This window comes from Chroicocephalus ridibundus, chromosome 4 (assembly GCF_963924245.1).
Source record: "Chroicocephalus ridibundus chromosome 4, bChrRid1.1, whole genome shotgun sequence".
NCBI classification, from domain to species: domain Eukaryota; kingdom Metazoa; phylum Chordata; class Aves; order Charadriiformes; family Laridae; genus Chroicocephalus; species Chroicocephalus ridibundus.
In genome coordinates this window covers 90,308,675-90,329,715 of record NC_086287.1, presented here as the reverse complement: position 1 = coordinate 90,329,715, position 21,041 = coordinate 90,308,675, and the positions used below count along the sequence as shown (strand labels likewise).

The following is a 21,041-nucleotide window of genomic DNA, read 5'->3' as shown; positions in this document are numbered from 1 at the left end:
GTGTCCTGAACACGAATAATTTAGACATACTGTAAAAGATCTGGGGATTAAATTGCAATTCAGGAGTACACGAGTGTTAAGGGAACTACTTCTGCTGTATTTTAGTGAAGCTCACAATTCCCTCTCTTGATGGAGTAACACCTAAGAACATAGACTAGCAATGAATGAAACTGCACTTCAAATTCTTTTAAAACTAATAGCTGGGCATGTTTATAAATACTGCTATGGATGAGAAGAGAAATCTGGCTCCCAACTGATTGTGAAGGTTAACTTTCGTTACATTTAACTTCTATTTCTAATTATATAAATGCAATTTCAGTATGGAACAAAGTCAACCATTTGGATTGCACTTGGAAATGCTGACACACAAATATAGCAGAATTCAACAACTGGACTTCAGCTTCCACACCACGTTCAGTGTTTTACAACTAGCTTGGAGAATTCAAAGATAATCTCTGGTCCAAAGTTAATGCCATCTCACCGTCTTAGAAGGTTAGTTTGAGAACTGCAAAACTAAAAAACTGTTTGCAACAGAGAAACTCATAGATGCATTGGGGTGGAAAAAAGTGAGAATATAGGCAACAGAACACCTGAATTAAGCAATTTTTTGGACTTCAAAACTCATGTATACCAATATTCACAAATTAAAAGGTGATAAAGACCATTTGGCTCATTTACTGACCTGTAGAAGACCTAGGCTGTAGGCACCTCATGTTGATTCCTGCTCAATATGTATATAATTTTTATCAAAAGACTGAGAAAAGTTTTGTTCCCAAGACTCCCAACAATTAAAAAAACCACAACACAAAGACAGCGCGCAGTGACCCCGCAGCACTTCTGCCCACGCAATCAAGGAGACCTTACAGCCAGAAGTAACGCTGGTATAATTTTATGGTGAACATCAAGATTACTGAGCTTCCAAAGTACTACAAACTCATCTTTGACTTGTTCAGACTTTGTTGTTTGAATTGATCCAAATCTGATGCCAACTAGGCCTGAAGGTTGTATCTACCTATCACTGAAAAAGGTCGGTTTGGAGTTGCAAGTTAAACGTGATCTTTGGCCTTTTTCTTCTGCCCTGCTCGTTTGCAGCCAGGTGAAGTGCAACAATAACCATGTCTATGGAAACAATCAATAAGTCAGTTCATCTTAAAAACACAGGAATGCCCTTCCTCCAACCTCCAGCAGAACCACACCGTAACACACCAGCAGACCACTTTTCAATACAAACTCACTCATACTGCCTCAAGTGACTGGCGAAATTCATGAAATTCAACGAGCAATGCTTAAACAAAGAAGCATCTGGCATCATTCACATCACTGCTGAGATATCAAAAATTATTTATTAAAAATAAGTTATTTTAAGGATTTAAAACAGTTTCTATAAGAATACAACAATTTAACAGATATTGTTAACTTCAAAAATTTAGAAATTTTTTTCCTCCTGAATTATAAAATTAGCACGCACATCCAAACCTACTTTCATATTAAAACAGCTGCAACTGTGAAAAAGTTGCTACAGAGTCTGCCCTGACAAAGAATGGAGAGGTGAGATTTCGGAGTTAAAACACAGAACGCAAGGAACAAGAGCAGAGTCAGTACATAGCCTTGCCCATCGCCCGCAAGTCAACAAAACAGTCAATGCAGTATTTTCCTTCTGAATACAGTGTAACGTTATACTCTGGGGAAAAGTCTTACTGTAAAATTAAATGCATTTTCATAAATACAGCAGGAGTCCCTCATAACTTTTGACATCACATGTGTGTGGGGAACGCGCACGGGACTTTTCAAAGGACTATAAAATGTGCTAATTCTTAAATATTTGCACAGCAGCAGCACAAGGAACTCCTGTGTTCATCACACAATGGCTATTCTGTGTCAGGAATATACATACCAATCAAAGAACCCAGGACAAATGGACAATTTGGTTATGTCTGCTCTGGAACTGAGCTTAAAAAAAAAAAAGAAAACCCCACCACAGCAAGAGCCTCGAGCTCTAGGGTTTGATCTCCCTAAGCCCTAGCATCTTGTGGTCCCCTATTTTTTTGTGATCAGTCCAAACCTAGCTGGTATTCAGCTGCCTATAAATCCTGTCCCACCTGTAACAGCAGCCTCAGGACCTTCCCGACAAGGCTTTGGGCCACCTTGCCTGATCACCACTGACAACACCGTGTTCGCACAACATTAAATGGGAAACATGGAGGCTGCTGAATGAAATATATCACACTGGGACCGATCCTAAGACAAACTAACTGCATCCTGGAACATGCTACAAAATGCATGCACGCCAAAGCTGTCCATCGTCCCCCGCCGAGGGACAGGAACTGCATCACCTCATTACACCTGGGTAGTGCAGATAAGCCCAGCTTTATACAGCAGTCCAAGTTGCAGCTCGGCCTCCCAAATCCACAGCTGATGTGATTTTTTCTTTATTTGAGGGAGGTTTGCACCCATCTAATCCTTGAACAGGTCAATCACAACCGCGTACTGAAGAGATTTCAGGCAGGAGGAAGAAAAGCAGATAATTGCCTTTAACTTTGCTCTCTTCTCTTTTTCAGTTGGGTGATTAGTAATTAATTTCTGTATAATAAAAAATTTACAGAAGCCACCCCATTGTGGGACATCCTATTATGGCACTTTCATCTCTGAGACAAGATTGTCTTTACAGAATAACTAAAACCTCAAGGGGGTTCCTCAAGCCATCATCTGTGAATGCACAATGGCATCAATTAAGTGCCTCTTGAAACAACAGAAGTCATAGCACGGGGAGCGAGAGAAACTGAAAATTGCTGAGGCAGCTTCATCAGGCCATGAATCCCAAATCCGTGCAAGTTTTCTGTGATCAGAAATACAGCACTATGTATGCAGCCTTTTATGCCTCAGGCAGTCACTGAGACAGAAAAACTTAGCTCCTCTGCACACATTTGAAAGTTTAAGTCAAGCATACAGACAGCAAAACTCCACCCACGTAGAGACAAAGCAACTAGGAATTTGATCGTAACAACATAATGCTCGCACAAAGAACCAACACATACACAAATTATGACAACTGGTGTTAAATACGCCATTGAAGGACTTTGGTTCTGCTCTAGCAGGAAAACACACTTGCTAATCTAACAAGTTTTCTCATCCGTAGCTCCACTTGATTAAAGGCGTAAGAATGATGTACCTCTGTATTTGTGCCTACTATCATTCTTGGATTAGATACATTTTGGGAAAACAGTCTACATTTACAGAACACTACCATTTGACACTATCATCTAAGTAGGACTGCAAGATTAAAAATGGACAGTTCATTAAAAAATTCATTTCTAAGCACATTAGCAGCTAAAAGGATTTGCAAAATGATACTATACCAGAGTAAATGCTTTTTAGAATTTGAAATACTTTTCCCTTCCACAAACAACCAGATATTTCCTACTGCGTATCTTAAAACTTCCTTCTGGTGCCTCGAGGCCGTGAACATAGGTTCACAGGGGTTACGAATACAGGTTCACACATCATTCCTTTCTTAAACCTTTACAGAGAGTTCAACAGGAGAAACACAACTACAGTCAGAGAGGATATTTGGTTTCAACAAAATTAACATATTATCTAATTCTCAAAAATGTAACAGAAAACTTTTAACAAGGGACGATGCGGTATGAGCTATCAGCTGCCCAAAATATTTTGTACAGTATCAGAAGTACAGTCTGCTGCCTTGGGCACTGTAACATACATGACGTGACAATGCTGGTGTAGAAGTGCTTTTATAGCATTTAATAAATTAAAAACTCACTACCAGTTAATCTTAAGGAGTCAGGTTGTTAAAGTGGTGTGATTCCATGCATGCAAATTGTTGTGAATGTCTTATCTATAGCCTGCGTACACAAATACAGTAGCTGATTTATACTTGTACTTCAGGTATTGATAATAAGAAGTGAGGTCTATCCAACTACATGCCCTCAAATTTTAAAAATCTGGAATACACAGAGGGTCTGGCCTGCACAGAGGGTACGCTTTGTACAGAATATAAATTATTAGGAATTAAAACAGTTTTTCTTATAACAAGAAATTACTAAGGAAACCCATCTTTCCTCCTCCTCCTCTTCTTCCAGTCATTCAGTCTGATGAGACCGTCATTGGGTAGGATGACCAGGATAAATTAGTATCTCTTCCTGAATTGCACCATAAAGCACGCATCAGAGAACGATTGCTTTAAGAGTAGAATTTGCTGTTACTGACTTTCTTCTCCTTTAATCTTAAGGGAAAAGAAAAGGAAAAAGTCAAGTCTACTAGGAATTCCTCAGAGGAAAACAGTCTACCAAGCTGAATTTACTTAGATACAAACAGCGAACAATGCAATTTTTTTTTCCTCAATAAATGTGAGTAAACCAGTAATTCATAAAAAAGGGTAAAAATATTTAAAGAATAGTCTTCCTCCCATCCCACCTTGAGATCTACTCAAAACTTCCTCCTGGTGCATGAAGCCTCTGTCTCCCTCCCTCACACCCAGCCCAAAGGTGGCAGCAAAGGAGAAAGATCCTTCCCCTAGACTTTGGATAACGCTCTGACACTTAACTGACAATTCTATGCTGTTACAACTCAATACTGGTTTTATATTTTGTGGTTTGTGTATCTGGAAGCATGTTCTGTTCCCACATATCTAATATGCTAATGACATTTCCAGGGACATAACTTTGATAGTGTAAGAAGGAGTGAGGCGGTGTATTTATTTGGCTGTATATACTTCCAGGCTTTCCTCCTGGAAAGCAGGAGAAGAGAGGAATATAAACTCACAGGATTATACTGTGATCACTGAAACTGAGATTTCACTGAGCAGACATTTCACAGCATCTGCTGGCCTCTAGCGGCTTGCAGCCCAGCCTTGCTTCACTGACGCCCTTCCTTGCTTCAGGTACGCTCACTTTTTAGATGCTCGTTTTGATAAATCTGAGGTTTCCTTACCATAAATCATGTCTAGATAGAGCTGCCTTGGAAAGGAGAATGATTATCAACCCACCTTCGGTTGCATGTCTCTTGATATATCTGTAGTTTGTGCTCATTCACATTGAATTCTTTTAATATAGCATCTCTGTTAGGATTCCTTAAATTCATATGGGTGTCATAAAGGAACAGCTGGTTATTAAGCTCCTCCTGGCGCTTCCGAAGTTGCCGACATGAGGAATAAAGCTCTTCTTCACTTTCCTGCAAAAGAATATTGGAAATCAATGTAACCTGTAAAACACATACACAAAGTGACACAGAATCAACATAGTTTGGGGGATTATTTTGTTCTCCTGAACACATTCCATTAGTTTTATATAGAATGTTTTATAAAATTAGTTTTATAAGATGTTTCTGGAATGTTTATGGAAACAAACTAACTAAGCAAGCCATACCCTTTAATGGGCATCAGGGACATTCCAGCACAATGTCTGTATCTAAAGACTTCTACTGGAATATTTTTCCCTAATAAAACCTGTCAGTCTGTTGAGGAAAAGACAGCAAATGGTTTATCATAGTGGGATATCAGATCACAACAGTTTTAAAAATACTTTTAAAAAGCAGTTTAATTTTTGACTGTTCCACCATATTTGTGTGTTAGGTCCTGGTGCTTCCCTCTTGAAATCTAGACAAAAGGTGGAAATACTGACTAGTAAATAGGACCCCGAAAAGCGGCAAGTACTCAGGTGATCAAGAAAGGGCAGATCCTGGGTTTCTCTGGAGTTGCGGCAATTCAATACTTGCAGACGAACTGACTAAGTATTTGAAGAATAATTTGCAGCAGTCTGAGTTTCTGCTGTTGGTATGCGGCCCACAGTAGAAATTCTCAAAATACTCCACAAGCATAAAATAATCATCATGATTCCCTTTATGACTCCAAATTATTTTAACTACTTCAAAACTTTGGATGCAAAAGCTGCCTCCTTTATAGAGTTACTAGTGAAGAACAGTACTGGCAGGACTGAAGTCCTAATTTTCACTTCAGCAGCAAAGCAAGATACTCATCCTACAAGAAATGACATGCAATCAATAAATGTAATAAATCTAAACATTTTCAGAGGCGGCATACTAATAAGAATGCCTCTTTCTGCACTCAGTCCAGATCTAGGAAAACTGACAGGTTACCAACATACACAAGGGGCTTCAGTTACAGCATCAAGATACTTCCCTAAACCTTTTCCCTCCTGAAACATGTTCCTACAGCTGCCAGGTATGGGCTGAAGCAGCTGAAACGGCCTCAGTGCTATGCTACTGACTGAGTTTTAAAAAGTAGGTTTTTTCCTTTTATTTGCCTTTTTTTTTTTTTTAAAGGGGGAAGGAAACTTTGCATTCCCAAATCACAAAGGGAAAAGCAGACTGCCAATTACCAATTTGCAGGTGTAATCATCAAGATGCAATCTGTACTACTATTTGTTCTTGTAAATAAAGGTATCCACAAAGCTAGACTTTAAAACCCCATTTAAGAATGTCCACTTCAGTCTTTATGTTAAAAACATATACAACATTAAGGCTGACTGTAATCAGAAAATGCTGAAGGGATACACACACTTTCTGAAGCAAGTAAATCAATTTTCAAGCAAATAAGACATGCTTCTAAATGTAACAACAACCTCAGTATAGTACCATTTCTACAACATCAAGAAAACCTGTTAACTTCAACAGGAACTGCGTAAGGCCCCACGTAATCATTCACAAACATGCATGCTTATATCTACAGTATTCTTGGTTCTCTATTCCTGAGAAATTCCACAGCCATCTGTAATTCCCCTTTATAATTCTGTATTTTATCTCCAAGAGTAGGCAGATGGGCTCTGTATATAAACAGGCCTGTTATTAAATTCTATGATTTTATGGAGGGTCATCATTTAAAAGAAAAGGGCAAAAGAACAGATGGAGACAGCCTTGATCTTTTCTGATGCTTCCTGAATGATCTGGCAGAAGTTCTACAAGTTGATTAACCATGGCAAGTCTTGGTCTGTTGCAGACTGCCAAACAAAAGGAAAAAATTTTGAAACTTCTCCTGCCACTGCATTACCACCCAGAGACATCAGACATTGTAAAAACACAGAGCTGTGCTGCATCTTCATTTGGCTTAACAAGCAGAAGGGGCTTCAAGAGTGCGAAATGTGCTACTGTCAAAGGACTCTGTGCTGACAGATTGGGAGACATACTGCTGCTATGAACAACACTTTAAGAGCTGCTCCTGCCCCAGGCAGATAATGATCTGAATTTCTGAAGAGAAACCACGGCAGGAGGAATTCGCAATATATCTACAAGTGATGCCCATGCTCAATGTATTAGGCAATGGTGAGTTGCTGCCAGTTTTCTCAAAGGCAGCAAGCCAAAAAAAAGCAGTTTAGCAGGCCTCCTCTATCAGACTTGCGTCCATGAAATACAAACCTTTTAAACGTTACCGTCAAAGGACACAGGTCTCTTGTTTAGATACAGACACACACACTCCTGGTCTCAGCTCCTAGCCCTCTTCTGCTCTCATGACTCTGCTAGCCGAGAGAAGGAAGCTACCATGGCTGCCAAACACCATCATTACACACAGTCATTTTATATCATGTGTTATAAGGTGGCTTTGTAAAAATTTGACAAAGGATGTTTGAAAAAGGCTGCCACCACTTTGCGAGGAAGAATGTTACTGAATTCAATAATTTCCATTTCAGTGCATGCAACTGCAGGCACAAACCCCCCCAGAGACATAATGACTTACTGTTAGCAGAAGTTGGTGTTTTAATCAGGAAAAATAACGTACACTGGTGTGAACTGCAGAGTAAGCCTGACTGGTTGTAAAAGACTATAAATAAGAAGTTGGACTTTTTTTTTTTTCTTTGAATCTGAAGGGTACTGGAAAGCACCGTGAAATACCCACTTCCCAGAAGCATCTTTAAACTTTCATCACATGGTCTCTACACCAGTGGATTTAAATTACATAAAATATCATTGAAACAGAGAGAGAGTCTGAGAATAATCCTTCCTCAAATCAACATATGTAGCAGCACCTTTGGAACGCCAACAAATGCTGTTCACAGATCAGCCACTTTAATGCCTGACTTCATGAGCAAGGATGCATCATTATTTTTTCCCCTGTATGTTTAAAAACACTAGTATTTCAATTAGGCGTTTTAGAGGGGCTTAAAAGATGAAGATTAGCACTTCTGTGGGAACCAGAATGTGTCTTCCACCTGGTGGGCCGTTTATTTTAACGAAATACTGGGAGAAATGACTGTCTTTTCTTCCTAAACTGTTTTGTGTTGTTTTGTGGGGTTTTTTTTTTATGTAGGACCTTTAAAAAAAACCCGATTATTCTACAAAGTTAAAGCTTAATTTAGCTAGCTTTGTATGGCATCAGTCAATTAACAAGGGAAAAGAATGACCATGCTGTTACAGCAAAAACTAGCGGAGGCAATGAGGCTTTGTTAGTGCATTACTACTTTTAAGAACTACGTAATCTGTCCACCCAGAGGGAGAGTAACTCAATTTGCATTATTGGTCTTCCCCAGTACCTACAGAAGAAATGCCTGACAATAGCAGATCAGACACCGAACAGAAAACTAAATCCTCGTTTCCTGATTTCCACAAAGAATTGATAATATACACTCTGAAGTGCACAAAAAAACCCCCAGTGGTTCTCACCAGAACTTGTTGCATTTCACAGTGAACCAGAAGTGAGGCCAGCTCTATATCTTCACTATAGCCATTCTTGAGAGGAACTGATCTAAAACCTGGTGGGGGAAAACATACAAAAAAGGACAATTAGAGTCAAGGCAAAGGGTTATTTGCAGTCACAAAAATGGTGCATAGAGTCCTGAGGTCTAACAGATCCTTCATTGCTCAAATGCTCCACTGCTGAGAGCAGGCTTTGCTATGACAATTCTGGGGAAGCAAAAGGTAAGAATGGCAGAACTGAGAAACATGCAAGTTCACGTACTCTTGAAAACTAAAGCCAGAAACAGAGGAAAGCAGAAAGACACATTCACATCTAAGGTAATGAAAAAAACAAATGCACTGACACCACAACAGAAAAAGAATCTTCCCTGATTTTACTCAGAGCGCATCACCCTGTTGCTGAAGTGGAACATGTAGTAAAGACAGTGCAAGTTATTCTACATAATGCTTTCCTATCTCATTTTAAAAAATAAGGACTTTCAAGAGGGTGAGAGGATTATTTTAAATACTTATATGCTACACACCCAGTATCATACTAAACAATGGATTAAAGGAACTTGGATCAAAAGAGCACTTGTCCTTTGGCACGTTGTAGCTGCTACTGAGAGAAAAGTCATAATACAACAACGCTGAAGAGCATCTTTCTGACTTAGACCCTCATCATACCCACTGATCTTACCTGATTTGATTCCTTTGATGGGGAAAGTGGCATGTGCTAAGAAATTGGGATCACTGAACATATCTTCCTCATAAACAACAAAGCGCAGAAACGCTAGATTTGGATCATAAATTTCAAATTTCACTTGCTCCGGACAGGGTGCCCAAACTGGATTAAGGCCATTGTCATCTGTAATGAAAAGGAAACATTTGCAGCATGAAGCAATAATTTCACTTAATTCACATATGAGTATGTATCCCAGGACATTTTCTGGGGATAAAAAGGCCAAAAAATCCTATTTACCATCTGTCTCCTGTTGTAACCTTGCTTCAGAAGGTTTGTATTTGTTTATTTATGGGGGGAGATAGGAGGAAACTTGGCAGGGATGGAAATCCCTGAAGAAAAGCTATTATTTGTATTTAAACATATAAAGCCTACTTGGCCACATATTTGTAAAACAAAGCTAATTCATTGCTCATATTCATGAGCCTCATGCTCCATAGGACAGTAAAACATGAAAAGCACTGGGAAGACTAATGTACAATTCTTAAAGTCGTTTATGGAAGACCAAGTAATTTGGTATGTGTGCCACAGCCAGGAATTTCGCTCCATAAAGTCTTGGTCACTTCCCACAAAAAGTTAAAATCATAATCCTCTTCTCTGAAGTACTGAAGAGCCATGATGCACATTCTGCTCCTGATTCTGTGCTTATCTTCCACCAGTATCAGTGGTTTGGATAATTGGAACAAAAGCCTCTTGCCTACTAGAGGAACACTGACGGATCCAGAAATATTAAATGGTGAAATATTAAGGGGCTGGGATGTTGCCCCATTTTGCTACACTTAAATTAAACTCATGTACACACAAACAGACACGCACACAAATACACAGCCCTTATCCAGAACTCACAAGAAGCGAGTTTTGATCAAACCCCTATCGCACTGCAAGTTCTACTACTTTACAGCCATATATGCCCATGCCACCTCCAAGGGGATGCCAGTCTTATAACCAAAGTTTGAATAAACACAGTCTGGACCTCACAGTAGTAATTCCCCATTTGGGCCAGACTTTTGGGAACTGACTAGCGCTGTTGGAGGCCCTTTCAAGACAGCAGTTTTTTAAAATATGCTAATACACAAACTTATGGATAGGCAAAAGCATAACAGAATTGTGACTTTTTTTTTTTTAAACTGCAACAGTACTTTTTTTTCCCAAATTTTATATACAGTCAAGTTTATCAAATTAACTGACCCTGAGGCAAGCAAAAGAATAATATTGTATGACGCACCAGTCCAGAGCAACAGTTAACTTATTCCTCCCTATATAGGTTGCTGGCCAATTACAGACAACATAAATTCATGGTCATCCTCTACTCGTTTTACTTAAGCACACTGGAAGTATAACCATACCTCTACAACACAGAAAACCACAGATACTCACTCACAACTGTTGTCTTGAATTTGTTGTTATCATATTCAGCCCCACAAATTTCTACCTCTACAAAAGGACAAGCGATGCTTCTACCAAGTTTAGGGAGATGACGAGCACCTAAAACCTGCAAAAGCAATTGTAAATTATAACCACCTCCAAAGGAAGCTTGGCAGCATTATTTCTGTACAGAAGGTAGCCTACAGAACTGGAGAGGGGACAAAAATCCAGAAAAACATGCAAAAATACACACTCCCTCTCTTGAATATGTTTGCATGTATTAAACATACTATCTATGCCACCAATAATGTCTTCCATTGTTTGGGCAACCCAATGGTTTTCATTGTAAGATACTGTATCTGACATTCGTTACACACAGTCTACAGTTCCAGAGCAGGCCTGTAACATAAGTTTTGTTATCTTTCCCCAGTCTTTATTACATATCTATTTTAAGATATTCCTGCTTTACATCATTCACAGCCCCAGTTTACCTCTTCTGTAAACTGTGGTGAAAAGCAGTTAATGTGTTTCTTCTTTCTCAGAAAACATATTTGTAAAGGCCGTCTCTTGCTGGATAGCAACTGAGAACAGCGGCAAGTTCAATTCTTGCTTGGCACCAAAAGATAACATGGCATAATTCTCAAATAATAAACTCATCTCTCCACGAAAAGTGAGAATGACATTCTGATTAAGTCACAGTGTATAAATATGATGAACGGGGGGAACAGCTTATTTTTTCTGCTTAGTTTCTATATTTCGTTATAAATATCTTTCTTCCACACTGGAAATCTCTGAACTAGTTAGTCTGCTGCTAACCAACCTCCAAAAGGACCCTTCTATTGAGAAGTCATTGGATTGAAAATGCAAGTTAACTCATTTAGAATTTTTATTAGCAATTATACAAAATTATCTCAGGATTGTGTTTTCAGTCCTACAGCATGTGCTTCATTAGCATGATAAAGATATATATATATATCTTTTTATATATATATATCTCTATATAAAGATAAAGATATATATTTCTCTTCAGGCACCAGTGGAATTAGTTTTATTCTCAAACACACTGACATTTAAAAACAGTATTTTGACAATCTGTCAGATCTTGCTCTAAAACATAATAGCTTTATTTTTAGTTTTACAGATATTTATGGCTTGTAAAAAAACATAATTTACAAAAGAGATTTACCCTCACTGTCATAATCATCTGCAATTTCCTCTTCGCATCATTTGGCATTGGGTCATATTCTTCATTTCGCATGCTTTCTGGCTGCAGAACATAGCCAGTGCGTCCATTAAGTGAAAACAAGGCATGGTTCAATTGCATGTATTTATCTAGGGAGAGAGTTAAACAGTCATAACAGAAGATCTCCATTTGAATAAAGCAAAGTACCAGACTAATGGCTCCTCTCTGTAATTCTTTCTGGTCACCACTTTATCAGAAAGAGCTGGAAAGGTAAACTGGAAGACCCTGTTCCCTTCAGTAACTGAACCTGACAGGCCATTTCTCACCAATTTTAATCCTGATAAAACCATCTCCATTCACAATTAGCTTCCTATCAATGTGTCATAAGCTAGCTGGCCTTTACCAGGAAGTGCAGTACAGCCTTCCCTGGGGCCGAACAACTGTTCATCCACCTGAAACTTGCAAAATCTCTGCTTGCTTATCACAAAGACATCAAGGTGAAATAAACCCTTCTAGAGTTTGGGGCCAGTTAGGCTCAGAGACAGAGCCTTTGGAGACTGATTTCTGGGGACCGGCTCTATCAGGTGACCCACACGTTCAAAACCAATCTTCAGTTCTTGCACATCCCCTCTTGCTAAGAAGTACAAATAAATAGGACAGCCACGGTGACCAAAATAGCAGAGTGGCCAGAAATGGGCTCATTTATGGTGAAATGGAAGGTGGATTAAGCCCTTTTTTAAAGGCAATATTACCTGGAGTTTGGAAGTTAAGCGCCACCATCTGGGAGCCGCAAAGCCAGAGGCGAAATGGGTCATAGTTGGATGAATCGACCCTTTGTCCTTTAGGATAGACACGTGTCAGTCCCTTCAGGTTGTATTTCAACAACTCAACTGGCTTTTGCTTAACAATGCTCTCTGCCTTGGTTTCCACAAAAGAACGGATTTCTTTGAAATCAGGATTTTCTACACAGGGGAGGGAGGAAAAAGAGTGGTTACTAAAGGAAAAGAGTAGTCAACATTTATACTGCATTTCTACTAACACTTTGTTTTACGTTGTTTTACTTTGTCCTCTAATGCAATAATTGCCACAGTTTTCATGCAGACGTGGCAAATTGGTTGAGCATCAAGTCTGAAAGCTAAAATTGCTTGCCTGCCACATGCTTTATAGCAGGGCAGATAAGAGTCTATAGTCATGTTCTCATCTCATCATTGCTAATAATGCACTTCTGACCACTATAACACATATTTAAATGAGACATCTTTTCCTGAGTTTAAATAGGGAGAAGAAAGGGTGAGCCAGGGTTAGCCAATGCCTCAAACAATGACTGTAATTATAATGTCTTAGCCACGCTGACAGCTTATTAAAAAGGTTTGCAAAGAAACTTAAGGAAGAAGGACACATTTGCTGGCTGCTCCAGCAGCAATGACAAAAAACTGGAATAAGAAGTACATATTTCAGTGTCAGATTCCACACCTGCACTTACACAGACCCCAGTTCTCATGTATAGTATGAAACCATATACCATTCCAATAGCTTACACAAATGGCAAACACGTTCTTACAGTAAGATTATATAAGGCACAGTAAATCCATTTTGAAGGGTTTTACAAACAAATCATAAGTGTTCAGCCAGAGTTTTTCATCTCAAAACAGTCAATTGACACATAACTAGTGAGCTTCCCCATGAAAGACACCTACGAGAGGGTGTCTCTAGCTAACTAGTTAGAAATTTGTGACAGGTTTTTTGTGCCAATTGAATAGCATGAAGGTCCCTAGTGTACAATTTCAAAGTACCACTGAAAACTGCACGGGTGAGACAGAACTTTGTTTTCAGTAGAGAAAGGATAGATTTTACCTTCAGTTCTAAAATTTCAACTAACATCTACAAAGACAGTAGAAAGGGTGAAATTCACATGTAATATTAAAGGAAATACCTAAATTGTCCTTGGTTTTGCTTGTTGGCTTGCAATAGATTACCAGATCAGATAATTCAATAGCAATCAATTGATTCTTTTCCCAGTATTTCCTCCTGTTCTCCTGTAAAATGTAACAAAGTTTTAGATTACAGATACACCAAGCGTTATGGTACAGTACCTTCAGGGTATACTCAAATGACAAAGCTGAACATTCTTTGTTGCTCAGATTCCTATCTGATACTTTAGACACTTGCATAGATGTAACGTACTTTAAGGGCCAACTCAGAGACAGGCTAACCAAGTGGGTTTAGGTTTTAGTTGGGACTACCATTTCTGGGGGGGTTGTTGTGTTCTTTTGGTTTTTTTATTCTTTTGGTTTTTTTAAGCAAGTGTTGCAGTGCTTCCCCGATCAGTCCTACTCAGAATCCTGGCAACAATTTTATTTTTTATTTTTAATGTGGCTCTACTCAATTTTAGTTACATTCTCAAATCTGCAGCTCATATAAATGCAAATGTATGCAGAAAAAAAATGCAAAGGGCAGCGAAGTCTGTCTCTTTTTATTTACAATCCTGAGCAGGACTTAAGTCTTGTTAGTAACTCCCAAACTGCTAAATTCAAACCCTATGAGAATCATTCCTGTAGTTTTCTATTTGCACACCAAACCAATACAGTTACATATGGAAAATCATGTGCAATCTTCTTGTCATCATCAGTAAAAAACCCACTATCTACTTCCATGTTTGCAAGCACCTGCTCTGTGGAAGGTGAGCAACAGTCCCTGCAACCAGAGACTGGGAACTACTGAAATCAGCAAGACTTGTCCTGAGTGGAGACATTTGGGCTGGAGGCTTTTCAGACATAAGAAGCAATTACAGGATAAGTCACGTTAGAAGAGTTCCATACTGAACAGCGATTAGCTTTGGTACAAGAGGTTATGAAGCAGCAGCAATTAGGAAGTCTTCCAAAAGAATTCCCTCAACAAGACAAACTGAAGAGGAACAACAAATCAGAGCCAGGGAGCCTTGGGGCTCCTGAATGTTTCACCAAATCAGGAATTACACATTGAGATTTAAGAAAAGCGAAGAGGAATACGACATTTAGACTTGGAAATAACCTTAGGAAGAAGCTGTACAAACTTCCTTGTACTTAGTGATCCACCACAGTTTCCCAGACATTGCTGAACAGTCAACAGAGCTCCAAACAGCAAATGACCACTTCTAGATGCCATGTGCTCATCTTTAGTCACAACCCTCTGGTGGTAACCACGCAGGAGAGCTAGCAACAAACAACCATTCCTAGGGGCATGGCAAGGGTCAATATCAAACAGATGACAAGATGCGTGAAGTTTAGTTTTACTTTTTGTGTAGAATGGACACGGCCCAGAAATAAAATGCATAAAACACCTGTATCATATTGTAGCAGAGTGCTGACTCACTATGATTTTTCCTTCCCCAAAATTCAACCTGTTAACTGTACTAGCAAAAAGGGCCCTTCCTCATCTTTTTCCCCTCCCAGTGTAGAAGTCTATCATGTGAACTTTCTAGAGGCCACACCGTGAGAAAGGCCTCCTGATTGACAGAAATGAGTTTTAAAGCATCTTTGAACACAGACTGTTTAATACTTCTCTAACTATACAGAGGGAGAAAAAGCTGCCAAGCTCCTGAAGAGCCATTGATGTACCATAAAAAACATTCCATTTAGAGACACTTCTTCTAGGTCGTGTTTCTCTTTTTCTCATTTTTATTTCTAAATGAAAGCCTGGCCTAAGAGCTGTACTTCTCCCCCCCCAACAATAGGTCAGCAGCTCCCGTAACTTCTTCCCTTGCTGAATTTGCAGTCCCCTGCTTGAGACACCAACTTGCCTGCTATAAATAGGATTATGATGTCCCTCAGAGCATTGCCACTCCAGCTGACAGACAAACAGCATGAGCCAACATGATACTAAAACACATTTTTCATCATTTTTCATCACTCATATCACCCACTTAACAATAAAAAGTGAATAAAAGCAACAAAGGAAAGAGCGTACTTAAGCACAGTCAATGTAGGGGCTTTTTGGTCATATCAAAAACTTCTTAAATACTAGAAAAGATGACAAGGAGGTAAATTAATACATCAGAACAGGAGAAGCAAGTCCTGAAGAACGTCCCTAAGCTGCAGTGCTTGTAGGGGGATGTAAAAGCTAAATTTAGGTAGAATCCTTTAACCTTTAGGCAAGGATTTGAACTACTACTATTGAAGATTTGGTAAATCCAGCACGTGCCTATTAGTTACAAATAAATAAAGTATTAGCCAAACAATTCCCTATCAGTGCCACTGCATTCACTGGAAAGCAAAGTTAGTAAACAGGATTAAGGAGAGTTTAGGCAAAGGCATCTCAGATTTCACATATACTCACTAGTGGATTCACAGCTCTGAACAGAACAGTCTGATATCTGAGTTTCTTCTGCGTAACACTAGGGCTGAACCAGTGTAACCAGATGTAAAATGGTATAATGGTATCTACTTGGTACTACTAAGCACACTTCTCCACTGAGATGTAGGGTGCAACACAGACAGTACTCTGGTGAAAAACTCCTGCTGACGTAAATTTACATAAAATGCTAATTTACATAGCATTCCTAAAAGAGTTTGAGAACAAGATTCACAGCATCAATAAAATGAACAAAGAGCAATATGCAAGAGATTGAAAGACCAGGTGTTAGTAATGTTTACCACTATATGGCAGCTAAAGACAAATTCTATTGTAAATTTATAGCAGTATATAATGATAATAAAAAAAAAAAAACACACAAAAAGAAATCAACAGACAGAATTTTACCAATACCTCTTCTGTAGTTTTCCAAGTGATTTCACGGATACTTTGGTACCATTCAAAGAGTTCTTCTACTTTATCAGTTGCAAACTCAACACATGGATCTTCTGCATTCTTAGGTTCCAGAATGAAGACAAAAGGCTTTTTGTGTTTCCCTTGTGGCATTTTCACTGTTAGGCAACACAGTAGCAAGAAATTTATACTAAAATACAACGGTTCTTCTTCTAAGCTGTCATTGTTGATTTATTGCAGCAGTTAGTATCATAAAGTCTCATCACATTAATTGTATTAGTTATATTAATACAAGCTGGTGTTTTGGGTTGTTTGTTTTTTTTTTAAATAAAAACCTTCCTGCTAAACATAAAAGAGTCTATTCAACACAAAGTTCAGGAGTCCACGTGTAAACATCAGAAAATACATACCAACGTTGTACGTATTGAGTACCAGTATGCCACGACAGAGAGAGCCTAATGGATTGTCCTCAATAATCTGAAAAACATGAGTTAAATCTGACCCTAAATGTTTTTTTGAGTGAATATGCACAGGACATTAACAAATAATAAGCACGCACCATTAAATCTAACCTCAGTTTCACTGAAAGCATGCCCACTGTAACTCTTCAAAGCCTGTTTCCATACCAAGAATTTCTCATTTTGAGAAAAACATGAGAATCTCTATAATGAGAGCACTCAAAACGAGGAGTGCAACTTCTGTCCTGACAGAATTGCTCATTTTTCAAGTCTGCTTAAAGCTGCAATGGTCAGGGTGGGAAATCTAATACATAAGTTTTCCTCCAAAGACTCCTGGCAAATCACTGGAAGTGCTTCAGAACAACAAAAGAATTCAACATTTCCTTTTTAAAACTCAAAAATGTCAAAACTGCTTACTATGGATTTTTCTTGTCTTTTGTTGAAGAGATCTTTGTCCAAGACCCTGGACTAGATTTTAGACATGTTTGACAAACAGTATAGGGTTACTTATGCATAAAAACTTAATAACGGAGTGTGAAATGGCCAGTAAGATGAGTTTGGACAAATAGTTTTCTTATTTGCAAATATTAAGGCAGTAATTATACAGGCAAACTAGTTAAAAGTTTCAGGCATAGTATCGTTTAGCCAAACCATCAGAAAAATCTGAACTGGTATGATTTTCCATCAGCAGGATATCATTATAATCTCCTAAAACCCCACCAAATCAGCTATCCCCTTAAGTAATTTTCTGTGAGGGATGTCCTGACAAAAGCTTTCAGCAGCAGAGAACAGTGAATACATTAATTTCTCTCTTCTGTGTTCTCTCAAACACAGCATACAGAGTAATAATTCTGTAACCAGACTTTCCCTTCCAGTAGGCAGCATCTTCTAGGAAAAGAGCAGACAAAACTTAACCCTCACCTGGCTTTCAAGCTCAGCAGAGTTATCAGATGACAGTTCTTCAACATAATTAGATGGAAAATAGTGTTGGACTTTTTCTCCATAATCTCCTTTCCACCTGAATTTAAAAAGTATATATATAGAAAAAAATAGTTAAAGAGCTTCAATAGGCCTTTAATGAAGCAATAATCCTCAAGAAATTGGTCATTAATACCCCATACTAGCTTGTCGAGCTGGCTATCACCAAAATATAAGTGATGAAGTAGCTAAAAGCTCTAACAAAGTGATCTTTAACTGTAGTAACAGACGATTTCAGAGGGATTACAGTTACCGTAAACCACAATTAATGACTTAAGAGGCCTTTCCCCCTCCAGTACTAAAAATACTATTATGTGGTTGATTACCCTGCAGAAACTATAGGGAAACATTAGATTCCCAAGCTTTCCAAGCAATTTACAAGCCAGTTCACAAGAAAGCAATTCACAAGAAAGAAAACCTCTTATGAAAGGAGAATGTACAGATAACTAAAAAAGGTGGGCTTGATTCCTGAGAAGTACTTAGCAGAGCAAGGAAAGAAACAGAGCAATGACGACAATGGTAACAGACGCGTGACTTCCCAGAATACATAAGTGTTCAGGAAGGATGAATGTACGAAAGGAAAAACACTGGATACACTGGGTTATGGAGACTCTGCAGGCTGAGGTTATTGTTGTGGGATAGAAAAATGGAAGAGGCATGAAAAGAGACCTGAGGATAAGAGGGTTTCGGTTTTGGGTGGTTTTTTTTTTAAATACACTGGCATTAAGATTTATAACACCACAGTTAATAAGCAGCAATCAGACAACAGGCAAAGTTTTTAAAAACTACTACCCAAAGCTCAATATTTTTCTCCATCTAGTAAGTCACCAGAAGTTCTCCTATGAGGAATCTTTGTCCTTACCAGCCTTCGGTTTCCTTTGTGACATTATGAATTAAAGCTCCTCGAGAGAAGCTCAATTCATCACTTCTTTTGGCTCTGTAGTCATACAAGGCTTTCACTGTTCTCTGAGGCTTTAAGAGAAACAGAGAAAGGGGTCATCTAGAGGGACGGGTCATAAAATGATCAATAATGCAATGTTAAAAAAAAATAAAAAAGGAGGGGGGGATTGGATCTGTTTTTGTGCTATGAAGCCTAGAAAACATAATACTAAAGTTCCAGAGTGACATCTATTGGTAGAAGCAAGTGAAGTTACTTAACTGCTATTCTTCAAGCATCGGCTTGAAAGAAAGAAAAAGAAAATCGCACAGTGAAATATCAATCCTCTATCTTCATTACACGTATTCATACGCAGTTGGAGTTTGTAGGCTTAGATGCCTACAAAGCCTCCACTTCAAAACCACATCAGCTATCTTGCTGGTCACATTCCCTTTAGGAAGACTCCCAGTTTTAGGAGGGCAAGCATTTCTTTATCTTGAATTTACTACTACCCAAATTCTTCAGCAGCAATGCAAATACATTGGCCAAAACGACTAAAAAGAATTACAGTGACAAAATTTACAAGCAGGTGAACTTTTATGGGAATTTACAAGTAGGCAGGCCCTAACAAGAATTAGAGATAAATAGATGCTTACTGTGACACTTATTTTTAAAACATTATATATATCTTAAAAGACAAAACTTTAATAACTCATTAATAAACCAAAGACACTATTTTTATATAGAAAGCACATAAACAAACTCTGCACCTATTTGTGCAAGCAGGCCATGTTTGCTCATGAAATTGCAATAATTTTCCACACACGCTTGCGGTTCCCATGTTGTACTTCCTTTCCATGAAGATTTAGCCTTCTCAAATTGAATCTCCTCATAGGTTATTACTGGCAGGCATGCCAAATCAAATTGCCTCCGCAGAATCAACAGCAAAAGGTGCCCAAATTCCCAGTACGGATGAATCAATACAGGATTTGCACACAAGAAAACATGTGGGTACAAATTTTAAAGAAATACTAGAAAATAGTCACACCCTTTAAATTTCTGCTGCCCAGTTCCCCATAAATCAAGCAGCCTAACACTTCAATTATCCTTTTCATTACTACTAACAGGAAATCAACAAACAAGACTCAATTTTCAGAAGTCTACAGTAAGTGTGAAAATCTGTCTTTAGGCTTACCACTGTAGGGGTGATTTCACTGGGTTCCACATACATCTTGACATCATAGAGGGAGTTAATATCTTTTTCCTAAAAACAGGAAGAAGGAAAAACAAAAAAAAATGAAGTTACAGGAATCAAAAATTCTAGAAGTACTTAATATTAATAGAACATTCATTGCTGAAACCAGCTTTCTGACAATACATAGGCAAACAGAAGAGAAGCCAGACGCCTATGCTATGCTCATTTCTATAGCTGAACATGAGTTTGTTATTTAACTTGTCTATACCTCAGCTTAATGAACAGTAAAACACAATGAAACAGCAATACCACACAAAGGTATAATCAGTCAAATAGCTGAGATTGTGAGTACCCTTTTATGTGCAAACAGGGAAGACAATACCTACACTTATGATTTCTGTGTTACAGTACTTCAGTATTGGTTTCACTATTAGATAAAAATTCTAAAACAATATACGTAGTCGTATTTTTGATTTTATTCTTTCCTTGTGCTCCCATTTGGACCCTGTCCTAGGATACAGAACCTTAGCCACAGGCAACATTATCAAAAATCCTGAGGTCTAAGATCTTTTCAGTCCCTTTTAGTCTCCCCAGAAGAAACAAAAAGCCCAGATTTTGATTTTTTCAAACATGCCAGACATTTTTTTGCCTGCACCTTCTAAGAGCCATATATTTGAAAACAAAAGACGGCATCTCAGGCTTTCCAAAAGCCAGTTACCTCGGCTTAGCTCTCTTGTCACGAAACACATCCATCCAGAAGGTAGGCCTCTATCTTAAACTAATTATCTAGGCTCCTAGTTTAGTCAAAGGACAGAAAAAAGTATCTCTTGGGGAGATTTCCTCATGCTTATCTCAGAGTG

At 38.5% G+C, this 21,041-nt stretch overlaps 1 protein-coding gene across 1 annotated transcript in view; it reads right to left on the bottom strand.

Moving 5' to 3' along the window:
* Positions 1 to 21,041, bottom strand: part of PLCG2 (phospholipase C gamma 2) — a 69,455-nt gene that overhangs the window by 3,403 nt on the left and 45,011 nt on the right. Inside the window, exons 21-33 of the mRNA XM_063334699.1 lie at positions 20,182 to 20,250; positions 18,972 to 19,081; positions 18,053 to 18,149; positions 17,084 to 17,150; positions 16,674 to 16,831; positions 13,864 to 13,966; positions 12,683 to 12,892; positions 11,934 to 12,079; positions 10,760 to 10,874; positions 9,341 to 9,508; positions 8,629 to 8,717; positions 5,003 to 5,187; positions 683 to 4,240 (exon numbers count right to left, since the gene is read on the bottom strand). Of these exons, the coding sequence (XP_063190769.1) occupies positions 4,198 to 4,240; positions 5,003 to 5,187; positions 8,629 to 8,717; positions 9,341 to 9,508; positions 10,760 to 10,874; positions 11,934 to 12,079; positions 12,683 to 12,892; positions 13,864 to 13,966; positions 16,674 to 16,831; positions 17,084 to 17,150; positions 18,053 to 18,149; positions 18,972 to 19,081; positions 20,182 to 20,250 (1,560 nt within the window). The 3' untranslated portion in view covers positions 683 to 4,197. The remainder of the gene's footprint in view (positions 1 to 682; positions 4,241 to 5,002; positions 5,188 to 8,628; positions 8,718 to 9,340; positions 9,509 to 10,759; positions 10,875 to 11,933; positions 12,080 to 12,682; positions 12,893 to 13,863; positions 13,967 to 16,673; positions 16,832 to 17,083; positions 17,151 to 18,052; positions 18,150 to 18,971; positions 19,082 to 20,181; positions 20,251 to 21,041) is intronic.